The 23,704-nt window shown below is 38.6% G+C and overlaps 1 protein-coding gene across 3 annotated transcripts in view; it reads left to right on the top strand.

The window, feature by feature from the left end:
- The window catches only part of LOC126100728 (uncharacterized), an 82,452-nt gene that overhangs the window by 18,766 nt on the left and 39,982 nt on the right, over positions 1-23,704 (top strand). For all 3 annotated transcript variants that reach the window (XM_049911349.1, XM_049911348.1, XM_049911347.1), the window contains exons 2-3: positions 2,534-2,596; positions 15,923-15,991. In XM_049911349.1, coding sequence (XP_049767306.1) covers positions 2,534-2,596; positions 15,923-15,991 — 132 coding nt within the window. The remainder of the gene's footprint in view (positions 1-2,533; positions 2,597-15,922; positions 15,992-23,704) is intronic.

The following is a 23,704-nucleotide window of genomic DNA, read 5'->3' on the forward strand; positions in this document are numbered from 1 at the left end:
CACCCAAAATTGATGTTACCACAAAGTAATTTAACCAGATTGCCTCTATGGGTCAAAAACCAGGAAAACAGACATTGAAAACAGTGATAAAAAGGAATATAATATTGTATGAAAAATTTTAGGCTCAAAAGTTGTATATGCACAATACCAGTTGGGAAATCAGACAATATGCAAATACCTGTAGTGACATATGAAAATGAAGGTAAGAGTCTATGTAAAAGAATGAACACAGATAGATTTGCAAAACATATAGTCACTCCCCCCTCCCCCAGTAGAAGTGAATTCAAAATGGACACAATGAAATTGATTGATGAGATGAAACCTGGTCTGAAATTGGCAATAACTGCTACAGAAGATGTTCAAAACTGAGAAATTTTCAGGACCAAAATTCCCAGGCGGCGATGTGATCAAGAAGAAAAACCAAAGAAGACAACGTGGACAACATAGTCTGAAGGAGAGAAAGAAATTGCATAGAAACAGAAGGAAAGAAATGTGGACTCAAAGAAAGGCAAATGCCCAAGTCTTAAGTACTTTGTGTTGTCCTAATGGGCTTAATGCCATTGTACAGGTAGGTTTTTCAAATTCACAAATCAAAAATAGAAATAAGGGACATACTGATTGATGAAAAGAATCCTATAACAAATTAGATATCAAACACAAAATGCTTTGATCTGCAGGCACACTGAGACACATCTGAAAGCCTTAGTGAGAAGTGGAACTGAATCTTTGAATGATACATTAGAAAAACCACAACAGAACTACACAAAAACCTTAAATACATGACAGTCACTGATTCCAAAAAGTTGTGTTTTGAGACAGCAACTCTGTCCTCATCCAGAAGATTTACTTGAACATTCTTTGCTTTCCTAGTTGTGGTCCTACTGAAAGTGGTATGCCCTTGCATTCCTCTGATTTTTGAACTGACCCAGCCACTTATAGAAAGACTTTACTTGTACCATGGTCCAGATTGCCAATTTTCACATTAACAAATCATTTCAAGGGACGATGAATGTGGTAAGTGAAGGCGAAAAAATCCTAGGATTGGCCAGGAATGAACTTCCGAGGCCTTTGCATTCGTGGTCTGACACTTACCTATTGAGCTACTGGGTCATACACCTTTTCCTAGTTTGTCTTGGTATGAAGTAGAGGTACTGATTAATTTAATATGTCTGCGATACCATTAGCCTATCAGCAAAAAAGCTGGTTTAGTTGTACTAGTGTTTTATTTTATGCTGATCTTCAGTTTGCCCCAAACTCTTTGCCTTTACAAATGTCCGCTTGCGTCTGTGTATATGCGGATGGATATGTGTGTGTGTGCGAGTGTATACCTGTCCTTTTTTCCCCCTAAGGTAAGTCTTTCCGCTCCCGGGATTGGAATGACTCCTTACCCTCTCCCTTAAAACCCAAATCCTTTTGTCTTTCCCTCTCCTTCCCTCTTTCCTGATGAGGCAACCGTTGGTTGCGAAAGCTTGAATTTTGTGTGTATGTTTGTGTGTCTATCGACCTGCCAGCGCTTTTGTTTGGTAAGTCTCATCATCTTTCTTTTTAGATATATTTTTCCCACGTGAACGAACACATACACACACATAAAATTCAAGCTTTCGCAACAAACAGTTGCCTCATCAGGAAAGAGGGAAGGAGAGGGAAAGATGAAAGGATGTGGGTTTTAAGGGAGAGGGTAAGGAGTCATTCCAGTCCCGGGAGCGGAAAGACTTACCTTAGGGGGAAAAAGGGACGGGTATACACTCGCTCACACACACATATCCATCCATCCAGTCTTTCCGCTCCCGGGACTGGAATGACTCCTTACCCTCTCCCTTAAAACCCACATCCTTTCGTCTTTCCCTCTCCTTCCCTCTTTCCTGATGAGGCAACAGTTTGTTGCGAAAGCTTGAATTTTGTGTGTATGTTTGTGTTCGTTTGTGTGTCTGTCGACCTGCTAGCACTTTCATTTGGTAAGTCACATCATCTTTGTTTTTAGGTATATTTTTCCTACGTGGAATGTTTCCCCATTCGATGAGGCAACAATTTTGTGTGTATGTTTGTGTTCGTTTGTGTGTCTGTCGACCTGCCAGCACTTTCATTTGGTAAGTCACATCATCTTTGTTTTTTATATATATATATATATATATATATATATATATATATATATATATATATATATATATATATTTGCATAGTGCCAGTCCCTACAGTGTTTAAGGCACTTTATAGAGAGTTTTCAGCTTCAGTACTCAGGCACTGGTCAACTCCAACTAGAGCCAGGGTACCCCAATGCTGTATTAGCCTAGGCAGTGTGGAACTGGACATGTGACACGGTTGATATCCTTTTGTCTTTCCTTCTCCTTCCCTCTTTCCTGACGAGGCAACCGTTGGTCGCGAAAGCTTGAATTTTGTGTGTATGTTTGTGTGTCTACCGACCTGCCAGCGCTTTTATTTAAATATATATATATATAAAGTGTGTGTGTATGTGACACACACACACACACACACACGCACACACTGATGTGGATGATTTGCTCTCTGCTTACAGGATTCTACAGGAGGAGATGTAGGAGCCACTCTGTCTGGAGAAATATGTATCAAAGAAGAGCCTGTAAGTAATAGCACTTAAATAACTCATTGTGGTCATTCATTGTAGTAGTTCTTGGTGCACAGCCATCATGAGAAAGACAATGTCTCATTTTCCCAAAAAACATTGCATATCAATAGAGACTATGGTCTTGCATAGTGCCAGTCCCTACAGTGTTTAAGGCACTTTATAGAGAGTTTTCAGCTTCAGTACTCAGGCACTGGTCAACTCCAACTAGAGCCAGGGTACCCCAATGCTGTATTAGCCTAGGCAGTGTGGAACTGGACATGTGACACGGTTGAACACTTTCTGCTGAAAGACTGGGGTAGATACGTGCATGGTCAGCCATCTGGTAGGAGAGCAGCTGCAAGCTCTTTAGTACGATGGTGAGACACACAATTTTGTAGTGAAAAAAAGTTGTGCTGACACAGGTGCAGTGTTGATAATCAACCAATATTGTTAGATTTATGCAAAGTAAAAAGCCACTTCAAACTAAATGATACATCTTTGGAGAAATTGAATTGAGAAATTAAATTGGACATTTGCAGATAAATTGAATCAATCTGCACTTAAATTTATGTGCACTGTATTATTTTAATGTAATTATAAGGATGAAGATATTAATATTACTCACATGTTTCAACTGAAGAAGTTCTTCAGAATGAATAATATTGTTTCAAACGCCTTGTCCAGCTGGCTAACAAGCTAAAATGGAGTCAGTGCATAGATTAACTAATCAAGAATCTCAGTTCAGTGTGTTATGCCCTTAGAAGTGTCTCTCATTGTATTGACTTAAAGAAAATTGTTCCGTCTTACGTTGCATAGTTTCACTCCATTTGACATACGGATTTATCTTATGTGGCAGTGCACCTAAAGTAAGTAAAGTGTGTATTCAGCTGAAGTGAGCAATAAGGATATTGGGTACAGTAGGTAACTGCACATCATGCGTGATCATTTTAAGGATCTGGGGATTCTTGTATCCAGTTCTACAACTACATCTACATACGTAATCTGCAAGACACCATACAATCCATGGCAGAGGGTACTCTGTACTACCACTAGTAGCCTTTCCTGTTCCACTTGCAGATAGAATGAGGGAAAAATGACTGTCTGTGTGCCTCCATATGAAACCTAATTTCTCGTTTCTTATCTTTATGGTCCTTACGTGAAGTGGATGTTGGCGGGAGTAGGATTGTTCTGCAGTCAGCTTCAGTTGCCAGTTCTGTAATTTGCTTAACAGTGTTTCTCAATAGGAATTTCACTTTCCATACAGGGATTCCCATTTGTATTCCTGAAGCATTGCTGCAACACTTGCACGTTGTTCGAATTGACAGGTAACAAATCTAGCAGCCTGCCTCTGAATTGCTTCAGTGTCTTCCTGTAATCTGACCTGATGCATATCCCAAATACTCGACCAGTACTCAAGAATAGGATGCACTAGTGTCCTATATGTGGTCTTTTTTTGTAGGTGAACCACACATTCCTAAAAATTGCCCAATAAAGCAGACTTGACCATTTACCTCCCCACCACAGTCCTTGCATGCTCATTCCATTTCCTATCACTTTTCAATGTTATGCCTAGATATTTAAATGATGTGTCTACTAATTCTGTAGCCAAACATTATGTGTTTATTTTTCCTACTCATGGACATTAATTACATTTTTCTACTTGAATAGCCAGCTGCCATTCATAACACCACCTAGAACATTGTCATCAGTACCATACAACTGCATATTGCTGCCTACTTTTTCTGCCAGATGATCATTTATGTATGTAGAAAATAATAACAGTCCTGTCACACTTTCCCAGGCACTCCTGACATACTTTTGTCTCTGATGAACACTCGCTATTGAGGACAACATACTGGGTTCTATAACTTACGAAATCTTCAAGCCACTCACGTATCTGGGAACCTATTCCATATGCCTGTGCCTTCATTAACAGTATGCAGTGTGTTACTGTGTCAGATGCATTTTGGAAATATAGAAATATGGAATCTGCCTATTGCCCTTCATCCGTAGTTCACAGTATATCATACGAGAAAAGTGCAAGCTGAGTTTCACATGAGGGATGCTTTCTCAGACCATGCTGATTTGTGGACATAAGCTTTTTGGTCTTTAGGAAATTTATTATATTCAGATTCATAAAATATTCTAGAATTCTGCAGGAAAAAAGAACCTTAGCTATGTTACGGATATGAGTCTGTAGTTTTGTGGGTCAGTTCTTTTAAATTTCTTATGTACAGGAGTCACACACTCCTTTTTCCAGTCGCTTGGGACTTTGCGCTGGGTGAGAGATTCGCGATAAATGCAAGCTAAGTAAGGGGTCAGTGCCTTTGAGTACTCTTTGTAAAACCGATCTGAGATTCCAACCAGACCTGGCAACTTATTTGTTTTGAACTATTTCAGTTGTCTGTCTACACCGTGGATGCTTATTACTATGCAATCCATATGGGACTTTGTGCAGTGGTCAAATGACGGTATGTTTGTACAATTTTCCTGTATGAATGATTTATTAAAACTTTTTGTTTTTTTTTTTGCTATCTTGAACTGCCACATCAGACTGGTCAGTGACTGGATGAAGGCCGTAGACGTGCTTCGCAATTTTCCGTAGGACCATAATTTTCTTGCATTCTTAACCGTATCTTTTGCTGAGGTACGATAATGATAGTTTTATGCTTCATGCATAAATCTCTTCACAGACACACAAATCTCACCTAACTTTTGTCTGTTGTCATTTGCACATTCTCTTCTGGACCGACAGTGCAACAGCCTCTGCTTGCCCAGCATTTTCCGAATTTTGTAGCTAAACCACAGTGGGTCTTTTCCATCCTTAAGCCTATTACAAGGCACGTACTTCTTCAGAGCACAGTTTACAGTCATTCTGGAAATAAATGTTTGCAGTTCACTATGCTAACAACTGCTTATCTGCTGTTTCTAACAGAAATACTCTCCTAGCCTTCTTGACTGATTCATCAACTTTCTTAACCACAGTTGCTTTTATATTATGATCACTAATCCTGTCTCTATACTGATGCCATTGATAAGGTCTGGCATGTTTGTAGCAACAGTCTTAGATCTTTCCATTGTGTGTGGGCTGCCAAACTAGCTGCCCAAGACATGTTTCCGAAAAACATGTTCAAAAGTGCTTCACAAGATTGTCTGTTTGCAACCCTGCAGTGAATCCATAGACATCCCAGTCTATATTCGTTAGGTTAAAGTTGTCTCTAACTAGTATTGAATGATCTGGGTATTTACATGCTGACAATAGATTTTCTTTCAATGACTGTAGAACTGTCACGGTGAAATCAGGTGGCCAATAAAAACATCCAACAATTAACTTGGTTTCACCTAGATCTGTTACACACAATCCAATAAGTTCACTGCCACACTTAATTTCAACTTCAATAGAGACAATATTTATGTCAACAGCAATCACCACTCCCCTAGTGTGGCATGTAATATGTCCTTTCGTTCCATGTCTCGCTAAATATCTCAGAGCTTCCTACTTTGGGTTTTAACCAACTCTCAGTCTTAAGAATGATTTGAGTGTAAGAACTTCCCAATGTGTTTACTCTACAAAGGTTTCTGTTGATGAAAATAAAAATAGGTTTCAATAGTGGTGAGGTATTCAACAAGCTCCCATCTATCATAAAGTAAGAAATTGTGCATGCTTACCAGTTAAAAAGAAATTTAAAATTGTAGGCACTCTTTCTGCAAATTATGTGAATATCTAGATTCAGGAATTGAAAATTTTTAGTAACTCTGTGGAATTAGCAATGTTTGTTATAAAGCTGTATGATAAGTGTAATGTTAAAAAAAAAAAGCTTCAGAAATTCGTGATGGCACTGTAGAGGGTTCACCAAGTATAGATTCAGTTATTCAGGATATTGGGCAGATACTACAGCATATACAAAATATTAGATCACTTTATTAATACTTGAACACTGAAATACTTAACTAAGTTTGACATGGGATCTCATTCTGTGGAAAATGCCACATTCCTTCCCCCTTTTACATACACACCATTATCATGTATGCTGTGTCGCACGATGATGGCAGGAGGGAGATTTGAATGTGAATGTCGATGAGGAAGGAAGGAGTGTAACAACGGCCAATTGCAGCACCCTGTCTCCACCCCGGTATCCACGGTGCGTGTGACCGGGAAAACCAGCCGAAAAACTGACCACAGGGTACATGCTGACATCCAGTGATGCAAGTGCTGTAGTTGGGTTGACTGCAAGTAGAAATCCGGGTGCATCATGATGGCTGTCTGAGGGCATCACCTATATTGACATTGACTCAGACTGCAGGACCACAAGCAATGGTCACGGCGCAATGTCGATCTCCATTGGCATCCTTCTGGATGGTGCCAGCTGCGATGGGAGATGACTGTTTTTGCAGGCCTCAGAAGTGTGCTGGGTCTGTGGGCAAAAGTTCTGCACCAGAACCACTGACATAAGAGAGCAGGAGCTGTGTCTGGTGATGCTGATGCAGGGCTGATGAACTTGGATCAGTGTAGAATGAATGTCCCATTACTTGTTTGGTGAGGCAGTGCTCCCAACACTGTTTCTTGCCATAAACTGTAAAGAAAATTTTGTCCTGTGGCTGGAACTTTAACTGATACAGCAGAAAGAACTGTTTCTGTAATGGCCTCAGTAGATGGATCAGGGTACAGTGATGACGACTGTGTAACAATTCTTCAGGCAACTTTCCGTCACATGGCAAGAAGTGGTAGTAGGAAAGAAAAATCTTTAAGGCTTGCTCCCATGTATGGGAGGAATGGCATTTCTCCATGAGACTGTTGAACATTCGAATAAACCCCCAGCTTCACCATTAAACTGTGGATGAAAAGGTGCAGTAGTTACATGGCGAATGCCATTGTTGACAAAATACTATTGAAAATTGGCTGATGTAAATTAACATTCCATTGTGACAGACAAGGACCTCAGGAGGACCATCAAGACAAAAAGTAGAACACAAAATTGATACAGACTAGCAGTAGTGGTGTATGTCAGAGGGCTATACAAAGAAATTTACTGCATGTGTCGATCAACAACTATCGGGTGTTCCACAACGGGCCTGTAAAATAAAAACGGATTTATTGCCATGGCCACTGAGAAAAGCATTGCAACAGAGTGGATTGTTGCTTCACATACATAATACAACTGGAAGTAATTTGCTGAATTTAGGAGTCAATGCCTTACAAAAGTAAAATGACGTCGGGTGAGGCTTTTCATGTGAACTATGTACTAGTGACCTTGATGCAACTGTGATAAAAACTCCCAGTGAAGGAAGTAAGAAATTACAGCCTGTGTGTAGTTATTCTCTGTATGGAACAGCAGAACACCTGACCTGGCAGGTATCACATGGCAGTGGGAAAAGTAATGATGCACCACTGGGTGGGGAATTTCTTTCAAACTACGTAGCCTTCCATGGTGCATGTATTGTAAAATTACCAGAAATGCTGGGTCACAGGCAGTTGCTCATGAAAACTTGTTTGTATTTTTTCTCAGTACAAAATAACCAGTTTCTATCTTTTCCATGAAGGAATTTCTGCTTTCTTCAACAATTTTTCATTTTGGTCATTCCCACCATATTTCAGAGTACAAAATTGCTGCTAAAACTAATGTAAATGAACTGGCACCTACAGAAATGTGCAATGGCTCCAGCAAACATGGTGAAGATGTATGGAGGCAACCATCGGCCAATCTGGATAGGCACAGGAACATATCATTGTTGCAGTGTTCATGCCGGTGCTATTTGTAAACATGTAGCAGGCTGCATACAATGTAATAGTTGCAGTTTGTACCTTATGAACACTACAGGGTGACATTGCAGCTCAGATACTGGCCAACTGAGTGCCGTACAGGGCACTGATAGAAACCATAGGTGTCAATGTAATTCATTTTTATGTGGAACTATTCTGTCACAAAGGAAATGGTGGGAATTATAAAGTGTTAGACACTGTATTACATAAACAGCAGCACAAGATTTTTCAGGTCATTTCTTAGAAGCTCTGTTGCTTAAAAGGTGATAAAATGAGAAATATTAATTGGGACTGTGCGACTTAGATGGACTGTATAGAAGCCAGTTTGTTGGTTGTGCAGATGGTGAGCACAAAATAGAAGAAGTGGTGGTACTTTTCAAATCACTAAAAATGAGGAAACTACTATCTGAACTTCACAAAAGTTCTTCTGCATACTGTGCTAGACTAACTCTTGTGGAAAAAAATGGAGCTGTGTGGTTTGATTGTCAGTTGTGCCTCTGTAGTTCAATAAATAACAGCTTTACTTGCAAAACACAAGGTGCTTGAAACTTCCTGGCACGTTAAAACTGGGGCTCCAGACTGACACCTTTGCCTTTCGTGGGCAATTGCTCCACCAACTGAACTATCACAGGATGACTGATGAACTGCCTTCACAGTTCCACTTCTGCCAGTACCTTTCTCCCACATTCGAAACTTCATTGTGGAAACAAGGTTCTCGGTTTGAGTCTTAGTCTGAATGAGATGGCACTGTGATTAGCACACTGGACTCACATTTGGGAGGATGATGGTTCAGAATTTCCCTAAATTGCTCAAGGCAAATCTGAGATGGTTCCTTTCAAAAGGCCCAGCTGCTTTCCTTCTCTATCCTTGACACAATCCGAGCTTGTGTTCCATCTCTAATGACCTCAGTGTTGACGGGACGTAAACACTAATCTTCCTTTTGAGTCTGAGTACAGCACACATTTTAACCAGTAAGCTTCAAAACAGTGAACACTGTGCTACAGAGTAAAGATTTCATTCACTGACATAGATAATAAATAAAGTGTGACCTTCAATATTACAATTCAGTGTTCAGAGTTCATAAAGGATAAACTAATCATTTGTACAAGATGGAGTTTCTCATTTGTTATTGAGTAAATATAGCCATACATTTACAGTAAAAATCAGTGTAATATTAAAATATTGCTCGCTCTTCTTAGTTGCAGTCTTAGTGTATTAGTTTTGTATTTTTATCTCAGTGACATTGTGTATTACTGATGTCTCCTGTATTGCAGTCATATGGTTAAACAGATATACATAATGCAACAAATATATCACAACTAGAAATGTCCTTGCAAGTTTGTGACAATGGCAATGACTTAGTTTTTCCATATTGCTATGCCACAGTTGGTAAGATAATTGCATTCACCAAGTACAGGTTTGAGTTTGAGTCATCTCACAGGTATAATATGTCGGTTAGTTTCATTACAATTTCTGTACCACTGCAGAATGAAAACTTTATTTTATCAGCCTATATGTCAAACGTTATCACTGTATAAAAAGCTTAGATACAAAAAAGTTTTGTCTAGAGCAACATATAGAAGCATGTGCCTGTCAACTTAATCTGGAGAAGGGCACTTTTATAATTGTAACAGTATATAGGTCCCCTGCTGAAAGCAAGGGGAAACTACAGCCATAATTTTTCCCGAGGACATGCAGCTCTACTGTATGATTAAATGATGATGGCGTCCTCTTGGGTAAAATATTCCGGAGGTAAAATAGTCCCCCATTCGGATCTCCGGGTGGGGACTACTCAGGAGGACGTCGTTATCAGGAGAAAGAAAACTGGCGTTCTACGGATCGGAGCGTGGAATGTCAGATCCCTTAATCGGGCAGGTAGGTTAGAAAATTTAAAAAGGGAAATGGATAGGTTAAAGTTAGATATAGTGGGAATTAGTGAAGTTCGGTGGCAGGAGGAACAAGACTTTTGGTCTGGTGAATACAGGGTTATAAACACAAAATCAAATAGGGGTAATGCAGGAGTAGGTTTAATAATGAATAAAAAAAATAGGAGTGTGGGTTAGCTACTACAAACAGCATAGTGAACGCATTATTGTGGCCAAGATAGACACAAAGCCCATGCCTACTACAGTCGTACAAGTTTATATGCCAACTACCTCTGCAGATGATGAAGAAATAGATGAAATGTATGACGAGATAAAAGAAATTATTCAGGTAGTGAAGGGAGACGAAAATTTAGTAGTCATGGGTGACTGGAATTCGTCAGTAGGAAAAGCGAGAGAAGGAAACATAGTAGGTGAATATGGATTGGGGGGAAGAAATGAAAGAGGAAGCCGCCTTGTAGAATTTTGCACAGAGCATAACTTAATCATAGCCAACACTTGGTTCAAGAATCATAAAAGAAGGTTGTATACCTGGAAGAATCCTGGAGATACTAAAAGGTATCAGATAGATTATATAATGGTAAGACAGAGATTTAGGAACCAGGTTTTAAATTGTAAGACATTTCCTGGGGAAGATGTGGATTCTGACCACAATCTATTGGTTATGAACTGCAGATTGAAACTAAAGAAACTGCAAAAAGGTGGGAATTTAAGGAGATGGGACCTGGATAAACTGAAAGAACCAGAGGTTGTAGAGAGTTTCAGGGAGAGCATAAGGGAACAATTGACAGGAATGGGGGAAAGAAATACAGTAGAAGAAGAATGGGTAGCTCTGAGGGATGAAGTAGTGAAGGCAGCAGAGGATCAAATAGGTAAAAAGACGAGGGCTAATAGAAATCCTTGGGTAACAGAAGAAATATTGAATTTAATTTATGAAAGGAGAAAATATAAAAATGCAGTAAATGAAGCAGGCAAAAGGGAATACAAACGTCTCAAAAATGATATCGACAGGAAGTGCAAAATGGCTAAGCAGGGATGGCTAGAGGACAAATGTAAGGATGTAGAGGCTTGTCTCACTAGGGGTAAGATAGATAATGCCTACAGGAAAATTAAAGAGAGCTTTGGAGAGAAGAGAACCACTTGTATGAATATCAAGAGCTCAGATGGCAACCCAGTTCTAAGCAAAGAAGGGAAGGCAGAAAGGTGGAAGGAGTATATGGAGGGTTTATACAAGGGCGATGTACTTGAGGACAATATTATGGAAATGGAAGAGGATGTAGATGAAGACGAAATGGGAGATAAGATACTGCGTGAAGAGTTTGACAGAGCACTGAAAGACCTGAGTCGAAACAAGGCCCCGGGAGTAGACAACATTCCATTTGAACTACTGATGGCCTCGGGAGAGCCAGTCATGACAAAACTCTACCATCTGGTGAGCACGATGTATGAGACAGGCGAAATACCCTCAGACTTCAAGAAGAATATAATAATTCCAATCCCAAAGAAAGCAGGTGTTGACAGATGTGAAAATTACCGAACTATCAGTTGCAAAGTCACAGCTGCAAAATACTAACGCGAATTCTTTACAGACGAATGGAAAAACTGGTAGAAGCCGACCTCAGGGAAGATCAGTTTGGATTCCGTAGAAATGTTGGAACACGTGAGGCAATACTGGCCTTACGACTTATCTTAGAAGAAAGATTAAGAAAAGGCAAACCTACGTTTCTAGCATTTGTAGACTTAGAGAAAGCTTTTGACAATGTTAACTGGAATACTCTCTTTCAAATTCTGAAGGTGGCAGGGGTAAAATACAGGGAGCGAAAGGCTATTTACAGTTTGTACAGAAACCAGATGGCAGTTATAAGAGTCGAGGGGCATGAAAGGGAAGCAGTGGTTGGGAAAGGAGTAAGACAGGGTTGTAGCCTCTCCCCGATGTTATTCAATCTGTATATTGAGCAAGCAGTAAAGGAAACAAAAGAAAAATTCGGAGTAGGTATTAAAATTCATGGAGAAGAAGTAAAAACTTTGAGGTTCGCCGATGACATTGTAATTCTGTCAGAGACAGCAAAGGACTTGGAAGAGCAGTTGAACGGAATGGACAGTGTCTTGAAAGGAGGATATAAGATGAGCATCAACAAAAGCAAAACGAGGATAATGGAATGTAGTCGAATTAAGTCGGGTGATGCTGAGGGAATTAGATTAGGAAATGAGACACTTAAAGTAGTAAAGGAGTTTTGCTATTTAGGGAGTAAAATAACCGATGATGGTCGAAGTAGAGAGGATATAAAATGTAGATGGCAATGGCAAGGAAAGCGTTTCTCAAGAAGAGGAATTTGTTAACATCGAGTATAGATTTAAGTGTCAGGAAGTTGTTTCTGAAAGTATTTGTATGGAGTGTAGCCATGTATGGAAGTGAAACATGGACGATAACTAGTTTGGACAAGAAGAGAATAGAAGCTTTCGAAATGTGGTGCTACAGAAGAATGCTGAAGATAAGGTGGGTAGATCACGTAACTAATGAGGAGGTATTGAATAGGATTGGGGAGAAGAGAAGTTTGTGGCACAACTTAACTAGAAGAAGGGATCGGTTGGTAGGACATGTTTTGAGGCATCAAGGGATCACAAATTTAGCATTGGAGGGCAGTGTGGAGGGTAAAAATCGTAGAGGGAGACCAAGAGATGAATACACTAAGCAGATTCAGAAGGATGTAGGTTGCAGTAGATACTGGGAGATGAAGAAGCTTGCACAGGATAGAGTAGCATGGAGAGCTGCATCAAACCAGTCTCAGGACTGAAGACCACAACAACAACAACAACAACAACAACAACATAGGTCCCCTTCAGGAAGCTTTCATTTATTCCTGGAAAATTTGGATGCCATGTTGTGCTATCTGTCAGATAGGGGAAAGCAAATTATTATTTGTGGGAACTTCAGTGTTGATTCACTGAAAGAGGTAATAGAAAGGATGACGTGGAAGTCTTGCTTGGTTCTTTCAATTTGACATCTGTCATTATTTTCCTACTCAGGTAGTAAAGGGCAGAAGCACATTGATAGATAACACTTTTATACACCAAGATAAGTTTAAAAACATAAATTCTTGTCCTGTTGATAATGGCCTTTCTGATCATGGTGCTCAGCTAGTTACAGTATATGACATAGCTCCATTCAGTAATTCAAAACTACCCTCCAAAACTGTGCATTCAATTAATGACTCAACAATTAGAAGTTTCAGAGAAAATCTTCAGCAGTTAGACTGGGATGAAGTGTACAAGGGACCCGATGCTAATTTAAAATATAACTTTATTTCATGATACACTTGTAAGAGAATTTGAAAACTGTTTCCACAAGAAAGTAGTTAAATCTAATTATAAGAAACCATGCAAAAAACCTTGGCTTACTAAAGGAATAAAAATATCTTGTAACCACAAAAGGGAACTGTATCTAACAAAAAGAAAGAGTAATGACCTAGAAACAGCCAAATATTATAAAAACTGCTGTGTTTGCATTAAGAAAGGTTATTAAATAGTCCAGGAGCATGTGCATCATGTCTGAGATTAATACCTCTATTAACAAAATCAAAACAATTTGCAATATTATTACAAAGGAGACAGGGCAACTAAGAGTACAGGATGACGGCATTACCATCAAAGCAAATGGAAACTTGACAAACAACAAGCCGGAAGTTGAAAACTTTTTGAGTAATCATTTCTTAAATGTTGTAGAGAAAATAGGATCTAAATGTTCATTAGAAGTAGCAAGGCAGTTAATGCAAGAGGCCTTACCCACACCATTTGGTATAATTGAAATTCCACCCACCTCTCCTTCTGAAATTAGGAAGATAATAAACTTTCTCAAGAATAAAAGCTCACATGGAATTGATGGCATTTCCAGCAGGATAATAAAAGCTTGTTACCAAGAGATAAGTGGGATTCTTAGCCACATATGTAATAGCTCTCTGAAGCAGGCTATTTTCCCAGATAGACTGAAGTATGCCATTGTTAAACCACTGCATAAAAAAGGGGATATGTCTGTTGTCAACAACTACTGCCCAATCTCTCTTCTGACTGCCTTATCCAAAATTCTTGATAAAGTAATGTATGGTAGAGTAGCTTCACACCTTTGTAAAAATAAAATTTTGACAAAATGTCAGTTTAGTTTCCAGAAAGGGTTTTCAACGGAAAATGCTATATATACTTTCACTAATGAAATTTTAATTGCTCTGAGTAACCGGAAGTGACCCGTTGGGATTTTTTGTGATCTCTCTAAGGCTTTTGATTGTGTATATCATGGATAATTCTAGATAAGCTCATGTACTGTGGTATGAATGGAACAGCGCTCAAATGGTTTAAATCATACCTAACTGGAAGAGAGCAGAAAGTTGAAATAAACACTTCACATAATATGCAAAAAACTGGTGATATCTCAAATTGTGGAACAATCAAGAATGGGGTACCGCGAGGTTCGGTCTTGGGTCCTCTGCTGTTCTTAATATATATTAATGACTTGCCATTCTATATTCACGAAGATGCAAAGCTGGTACTTTTTGCCAATGATACAAGTATAATTATGACACCCAACAGACAAGAATTAACTGGTGAAACTGTAAACGATGTTTTTCAGAAAATCATTAAGTGGTTCTCTGCAAGTGGGCTCTCATTAAACTTTTGACAAAACACAGTACATACAGTTCCACACAGTAAATGGAATGACACCATTAATAAATATAGACTTCGATCAGAAATCGGTAGTGAAGGAAAAATATTCAAAATTTCTAGGTGTATGCATTGATGAGGGGTTGAACTGGAAAAAACACCCTGAAGATCTGCTGAAACATTTGAGTTGAGCTACTTATGCTATTAGGGTCATTGCGGTGATATACATCTCAGTAAATTAGCTTACAATGCCTATTTTCATTCTATTCTTTCATATGGCATCATATTCTGGGGTAACACATCATTTAGTAAAAGAGTGTTCATTGTACAAAAGCGTGTAATCAGAGTAATTGCTGGAGCACATCCAAGATCATCCTGCAGACACTTATTTAAAGAGCTAGAGGTCTTCACTATAGCCTCACAATATATAGATTCACTTATGAAATTTCTTATTAACAATCCTAACGAATTCAAACGTAATAGTAGTGTACATGGCTACAACACTAGGAGAAAGGATGATCTTCACTACTCAAGGTAAAATCTAACTTTGTCTCAGAAGGGGGTAAATTATGCTGCCACAAAAGTCTTTGGTCACTTACCTAGTAGCATCAAAAGTCTGACAGATAGCCATATAACATTTCCACATCATCCGAAGTGTCGTATTCATGATCTATGGAACAAGTACTAATCTAATCTAATCTAATATAATCTCTTTTATAAGTGTATTTAATGTCAAGTTATAAATTTTTCTGAAAATTTCCTGCATGTAGGCAACATTTTATTCATGTAACTGAAATTGAAGATGATATACAATCATTGCTGTGTTTGTCATCCAATGTAACAGACTTTTTTTTAATATGTGAGCTGGAGATGGAATTTAGTGTTGAGGAAGAATGGGTTGTCACATTACTACCTACCATTACTTTCAAAATGAATAGAAATTCTGTTTACACTGTAGTACCAGACAATTATAACTTGATCACAGACCTTATAATTGGGCATTTAGATACCCCTCGTGGCCTCACTTTGTTTTCTTACTTGCAGATATCAGCTGACACATGCGGGAGACCATCAGAAGAAATTGAACCGAACAACATGAAAGATGAAACTGTTGTAAGTAGTGGCATATGTTTCTGTGTATCTATGGCAGCATTTTCTCAGGATAAGGGTGAACTTCTGAACGTGGTTCATTGAGACCTGAACTACTGCACAACACATGTTTTTAATGCTGTAGCGGCACCACAGTTTAGGATAGGGAAAGTTAGTTTTGTGCAATATTCTGAGCACAAGTTACAGCCAGGCGCGGGCCAGATTGCAGTGAGTTACGAATACCAACAGTTGCGAAGTAGAATAGAGGTAACAGGGCTGTCAAATTGCTGAAATAGTATACGTTGTGGTTTTGCATGTCGCAAATTACAGGCAGAAGGGGCCAACTGGCCAACCTAGTGTGTTATGAGTAAGTGATGTGGAGTGGCGCGTATGGGAAAAATGGAGGCGCACAGCCGCGTATAAATAGGTGCGGGTTTCTAATGAGATTCATTCAAGTGTGGCAGCTCTCCTGGACTGTGGGGTGTGTCACACCACCAGCTAACCACTGCAGCAGATGGGTCGCCAGCGTTCCAGTTCACAGTGGGTCATTGGTTTGACCCTCTGAGGCCGACACGGGGTCTGTAGCCAGCTAGCGGCGAGCCACTCCGCTCCACGGATAGACTAGCTCTTGTGGAAAAAAATGGAGCTGTGTGGTTTGATTGTCAGTTGTTACTGTGTAGTTCAATAAATAACAACTTTACTTGCAAAACACAAGGTGCTTGAAACTTCCTGGCACGTTAAAACTGGGGCTCCAGACTGAGACCTTTGCCTTTCGTGGGCAATTGCTCCACCAACTGAACTATCACAGGATGACTGATGAACTGCCCTCAAAGTTCCACTTCTCCCAGTATCTTTCTCCCCCATTCGAAACTTCATTGTAGAAACAAGGTTCTCGGTTTGAGTCTTAGTCTGAATGAGATGGCACTGTGATTAGCACACTGGACTCGCATTTGGGAGGATGACAGTTCAAAATTTCCCTAAATTGCTCAAGGCAAATCTGGGATGGTTCGTTTCAAAGGGCCCAGCTGATTTCCTTCTCTATCCTTGACACAATCCGAGCTTGTGTTCTATCTCTAATGACCTCGATGTTGATGGGACGTAAATCCTAATCTTCCTTTTGAGTCTGAGTACAGCATACATTTTAACCAGTAAGCTTCAAAACAGTGCACACTGTGCCACAGAGTGAAGGATTCATTCACTGATATAGATAATAAATAAAGTGTGACCTTCAATATTACCATTCAGTGTTCAGAGTTCATAATGGATAAACTAATCATTTGAGCAAGATGGAGTTTCTCACTTGTCATTGAGTAAATATAGCCATACATTTACAGTAAAATTCAGTGTAATATTAAAATATTGATCTCTCTTCTTAGTTGCAGTCTTAGTGTATTAGTCTTGTATTTTTATGACAGTGACATTGTGTATTGCTGATGTCTCCTGTGTTGCAATCATATGGTTTAAACAAATGTACATAATGCAACAACAGGGTGTGTACGACCTGGGCCAACCGGGAGAAATGGGAAAAACCCGAGAAAACCGATACTCTAACAAAGGATGTTACTGTATCCCGCTACTGCAGATAATACTGTAGCTCAATAAAACATGAACGAGAGAAAAAATGAAAATAAAACTTAAATTGCAAAGGAAATGTGCCATATACAGAATCAAAATACAGTGCCCATACCAGCGTATACCAACAGCAAAATGTGTCAAAGGCTTTAGGAAGACTACGCAATGCTTCGTAACAACAAATTGCCTCTGATGATCGTGACGTCACAACTGTTTACATTACATTAGTTTTAGCAGTTACTAGCGGGATCAAGCGCATGCGCTGGAGAGTAGTACCTTCTCCTGCTTCTGGCTACAGAAACGTGGCTGTTGGCTGTGTAAGCAGTCGCAGCAAGCAGCTAGATGCTATCGGGAAAAATTTTACTGGAACGCCCAAGTTGCCAGATTCATGCATGCGCAGCAGGTTCAAACCTTGGCGGTGGTGGAGGAAGGGGGGGGGGACAAATTTGTTCCCGTTAAGGGAAAAAACCTTGTTTCACAAAGCAAGATGTTTATAGTGCTGATATAGTAGACGATAATTATAATGCTTTCCTCAAGACTTTTCTCATGTTCTTTGAAAGTTGCTTTCCGTTAGAACATTCAAAACAGGGTACTAGCACAAACAGGCAGCCTGGGTGGCTGACTAGAGGGATAAGAATATCTTGTAGAACAAAGTGGCAATTATATCAAAAGGTTAGAAACAGTCAAAATCTAAATGCAGCAGCCCATTACAAACAGTATTGTAAGATGCTTAAAAATGTGATTAGGAAGGCAAAAAGTATGTGGTATGCAGATAGAATAGCTAAGTCTCAGTATAAAATTAAAACCATATGGTCAGTTGTAAAGGAAGTGGCTGGCCTGCAGAGACAGGTCGAGGATATAGAATCAGTGCGTAGTGGGAATATCCATGTTACTTATAAGTCACATATATGTACAGTATTTAATAATCACTTTGTGAATATAACAGGAGAACTAAATAGAAAACTAGTCCCAACAGGGAATCATATAGCACTCTTAGAAAAAACTGTTCCGAGACTGTTACCTGAAATGCCCCTCCATGATACTGACAAGAGGGAGATTGACTTAATAATTAAATCACTAAAGACCAAGAACTCTCATGGATATGACGGGGTATCTAGCAGAATACTGCAGTATTGTTCTATGTATGTTAGCCCAGTACTTAGCCATATCTGTAACTTTTCCTTTAGGAGGGGTTGGTTTCCTGACCGATTAAAGTACTCAGTTGTGAAGCCACTTTATAAAAATGTTGACAATATTAGACCTATTTCTATGCCTTCAGTGTTTGCTAAAGTTACCGAGAAGGTTGTATATACAAGGTTACTAGAGCATTTAAATTCACATAATTTGCTGTCAAATGTACTGCTTGGTTTTAGAAATGAATTACCAACTGAAAATGCTATATTCTCTTTTCTCTGTGAGGTTTTGGACGGATTAAATAAAAGGTTGCGAATGCTAGGTGTTTTCTTTGATTTAACGAATGCTTTTGACTGTGTTGACCACAAAATATTACTGCAGAAGTTGGACCATTATGGAGTAAGGGGAGTAGCTTACAATTGGTTCACCTCTTACTTTAAGAACAGAAAGCAGAAGGTAATTCTCTGTAATATTGAGAGTGGTAGTGATGTTCTGTCCCAATGGGGCACTGTTAAGTGGGGCATTCCCCAAGGGTCGGTGCTGGGGCCACTGCTGTTTCTTATTTTTATAAATGGTATGCCTTCTAACATTACAGGTGATTCAAAAATATTTCTGTTTGCTGATGACACCAGCTTGATAGTGAAGGATCTTGTGTGTAATATTGAAACAGTATCAAACAATGCAGTTCATGAAATAAGTTCATGGCTTGTGGAAAATAATTTGATGCTAAATCACAATAAGACTTAGTTTTTACAGTTTGTAACTCACAATTTAACAAGAACCAATATTTTGATCAGACAGAATGGGCATATTATAAGCGAGACGGAACAGTTCAAGTTCCTAGGCATTCGGATAGATAGTAAGCTGTTGTGGAAAGCCCATGTTCAGGATCTTGTTCGGAAACTAAATGCTGCTTTATTTACCATTAGAACAGTATCTGAAATAAGTGACAGTTCAACATTGCATATTTTCATACACTTATGTCGTATGGTATTATTTTTTGGGGTAATTCTTCTGATTCAAAAAGGGTATTTTTGGCTCAAAAACAGGCTGTTCGAGCTATATGGGGTAAGTTCGAGAACCTCTTGTTGACCCCTATTCAATAGTCTGGGAATTCTGACATTGCCCTCACAGCATATATTTTCTTTAATGTTGTTTGTTGTTAGCAATATTAGCTTATGCCCAAGAGTTCGCAGCATTCACTCAGTTAATACCATGCAGAAATCAAATCTGCATGTGGAATGCACTTCCTTGACTCTTGTGCAGAAAGGAGTGCGGTATTCAGCTGCATCCATTTTCAATAAGCTACCACAAGAACTCAAAAATCTTGGCAGTAGCCCAAAAAACTTTGAAGTCTAAACTGAAGAGTTTCCTCATGGTTCACTCCTTCTATTCTGCCGAGGAGTTCCTGGAAGAGCTGAAAAATTAAGCAAATTCCAGTGTTACATTGTTGATTTTCTTTATTTAAACTTACGACTTGTCGCCTGAATATGTTTCTTATATTTCATTTTATCTGTTTCTACTATCGTGTTATAATTTCATGTATTGACTCGTTCCATGACCATGGAGACTTCTCCTTCATTTGGTCCCACAGAACAATAAAACAATAAATAAACAAATAAAAAATAAATAATAGGCATTTGATATTAGTACTTTGTGAATTATATTCTGTCGATACAAGAAAGACCATTCGTGCCAAAACAGTTTCGTTTATTTAGTGTGTGTTAAAATTGTTGCAGTATTAGAAAGGTTTAGTTTGTTTTATCTGGCAGACAGTGGCAAAATAGACGTAATCAGATCAGGAAAACCACACCAGTCTTGGGCCCTATTTGTATTAGCCTAACAGCTTTTTCAGTATCAGGCAGCGCCATTTCGATTTTTCGTGTAGCAAAACATTTGACCAACTTTCGCAGAAAGGAAAGTACATTATGTAAAGCTATAGCAAGATTAGAGAGAAAAAAAATCTAGAAGTTAAGGATTGAATAAATGTGTATTGTCTTGCTTGTCTCATGCCTTTACTGGGTCTATGTGTCCTATATTTAATTTTATGTCACACAAAGCAGCAAGTTGTTAGCTGATAAGGCATCAAGAGTGCATATTTTCTGAGTAGTTCTTTTTTTTTGTAATGAAAAAGAGGGACAAGATGTCAAACCAGCTGACTGTAAGCAGGAGAGGCACCACAGGAAATTTTAATTTCCATTGTCCTGAATAAGGTTTGATGGCATCCATTAGAAAATACACATGTTTCAATTCCACATAGCGAAATACAGTGACGTGCGATAGAAGAATGCTGTGTGAGGAGGCGAGGCACTGCACTTTGGCGCACTTACGACCAAATAACATGTTTTACTTTTTCTCAAACACATATGTTTTATGCATCAGACTCTTCAGAAAACTGTGCGCTACAAAATGAACATATTTTTGAAAATTCATTTTTGGCTTCTTTTTTTAAAATTTTGACATCCTATTTCAAGTGCTCGAGGGAATGGTGGGGTGTTGCCCCGGTTTCGAAATATCATAGACCCGGGGCTGATGCGCAGAGCAGTCTGAGTTGTAGTGGGGAAGTGGGTAATCTCCACGTGACCCATGTTTACATTTAGTGATTTTGCTGTTTCCTCTTCATTTACTGCTCTCATGTCAAATGAAAACAAAACAGATTTCTGTAGCCAGGAGCTATCAAGTGAATTAAAATACATTCATATAATTAAGGAAGGATAAAATGTGTTGTTAGTTGCAGATTTAATTTTATTTCCACCTTCCTGACAGTCGAGCATTAATTGCCTTGCAGAACAATGAAGTTATTTTTGTCAGTTTGCTAAAGAAATTTTCCTTTATTAATCTTTTCCGCTGAGGCAGAAAATATATTTGAAACAAAGTGTTTAATTCCACACACTGTTTGCTGCATTTCAAGTGAGCCTTTTCAAGTTTTGTATGTATGGCATCATGCCATAATGAACAACCAAACATGAGATAACACAGTATTGGTACTCCAAGAAAATTTACATCCCGAAAACCGCATTGATAAGCTTAATATCAGGTCATGGCCTACTTAACTGGGAATCTGGACATAACGAAAGTGCACTTTAATGTGCACATTTTAGTATGGATCACGAAATTCCAATGCTCTTGGAGTATCCTCTGATGTGTTGTTTCTTTTATGATATAATGTAAGATCTTTTAAAGTTTTACACGTACGAACACATGGGCTCCCTACGGCATCGTAGCTGCACAAGCGCTGTGATGCCTGTCATCTGGCGCTCTCTGGCAACTGCAGAAATGAACCTAATTCTAACAGGTCTCGGGAAAATATTCCAAATGGTGGTTTGAAAAGCGTTGCCATCAAAGCAAACTTCTTTTTACGCAAGTTGAACTATGTGCGAGAATGTTTGATGAATTTCTTAAATCACAGAGTGTTTGACTCTCATTTAAAAATCAACTCTTTGATGACGAGCCATTTAGATGAATTTTGAATCCAGAAGATCAGACATTTATGTCGTTACTAAAAATTTTAGTGGCACATTTGTTCAATATATCGTAAATTGTAATACGCGCATAAAAGACCAACATTATATGTGAAAGTGTAGCTTGTCTTTCAGCATATTAATCTTATAGACCAATATTATATGTGAAAGCTTTTTGTTTCGTGTAGCGACATTATGTATATTAATTTAAACCATTAACTTTTTCTGTTTGTGTGTTTGCGCTACTTAACAGTGATGTTGCAATTGGCTATTATTATTTGTGGGGACTTCAATGTTGATTCACTGAAAGAGTGTAATAGGAAGAATGCCCTGGAAGTCTTGCTCAGTTCTTTCAGTTTGACATCTGTCATTAATTTTCCTACTCGGGTAGTAAAGGACAGCAGCACATTGATAGATAACACTTTTATAGACCAAGATAAGTTTAAAAACATAAATTCTCATCCTGTTGAGAATGGCCTCTCTGATCGTGGTGCTCAGCTAGTTACAGTATATGACATAGCTCCATTCAGTAATTCAAAACTACCCTCCAAAACTGTGTGTTCAATTAATGACCCAACACTTAGAAATTTCAGAGAAAATCTTCAGCAGTTAGACTGGGATGAGGTGTACAAGGAACACGATGCTCATTTAAAATATAACTTTATTTCATGATACACTTGTAAGAGAATTTGAAAACTGTTTCCACAAGAAAGTAGTTAAATCTAATTGTAAGAAACCATGCAAAAATCTTGGCTTATTAAAGGAATAAAAATATCTTGTAACTACAAATGGGAACTGTATCTAATGACAAGATAGAGTAATGACCCAGAAACAGCCAAATATTATAAAAACTACTGTGCTACATTAAGAAAGGTTATAATAAAGTCCAGAAGCATGTGCATCATGTCTGAGATTAATACCTCTATTAACAAAATCAAAACAATTTGGAATATTATTACAAGGGAGACACTGCAACCGAGAGTACAGAATGACGGTATTACCATCGAAGCGAATGGAAACTTGACAAACAACAAGCTGGAAGTTGAAAACATTTTGAGTAATCATTTCTTAAATGTTGTACAGAAAATAGGATCTAAATGTTCATTAGAAGAAGCAAGGCAGTTAATGGAAGAGGCCGTGCCCACACCATTTGATATAATTGATATTCCACACACCTCTCCTTCTGAAATTAGGAAGATAATAAACTCTCTCAAGACTAAAAACTCACATGCAATTGATGGCATTTCCAGCAGGATAATAAAGGCTTGTTCCCAAGACATAAGTGGGATTCTTAGCCACATATGTAATAGCTCTCTGATGCAGGCTATTTTCCAGATAGACTGAAGTATGCCATTATTAAACCACTGCATAAAAAAGGAGATATGTCTGTTGTCAACAACTACTGCCTAATCTCTCTTCTGACTACCTTATCCAAAATTCTTGAAAAAGTAATGTATGGTAGAGTAGCTTCACACCTTTGTAAAAATAAAGTTTTAACAAAATGTCAGTTTGGTTTCCAGAAAGGGTTTTCAACAGAAAATGCTATATATACTTTCACTAATGAAATATT

This window comes from Schistocerca cancellata, chromosome 9, assembly GCF_023864275.1.
Source record: "Schistocerca cancellata isolate TAMUIC-IGC-003103 chromosome 9, iqSchCanc2.1, whole genome shotgun sequence".
NCBI lineage: Eukaryota > Metazoa > Arthropoda > Insecta > Orthoptera > Acrididae > Schistocerca > Schistocerca cancellata.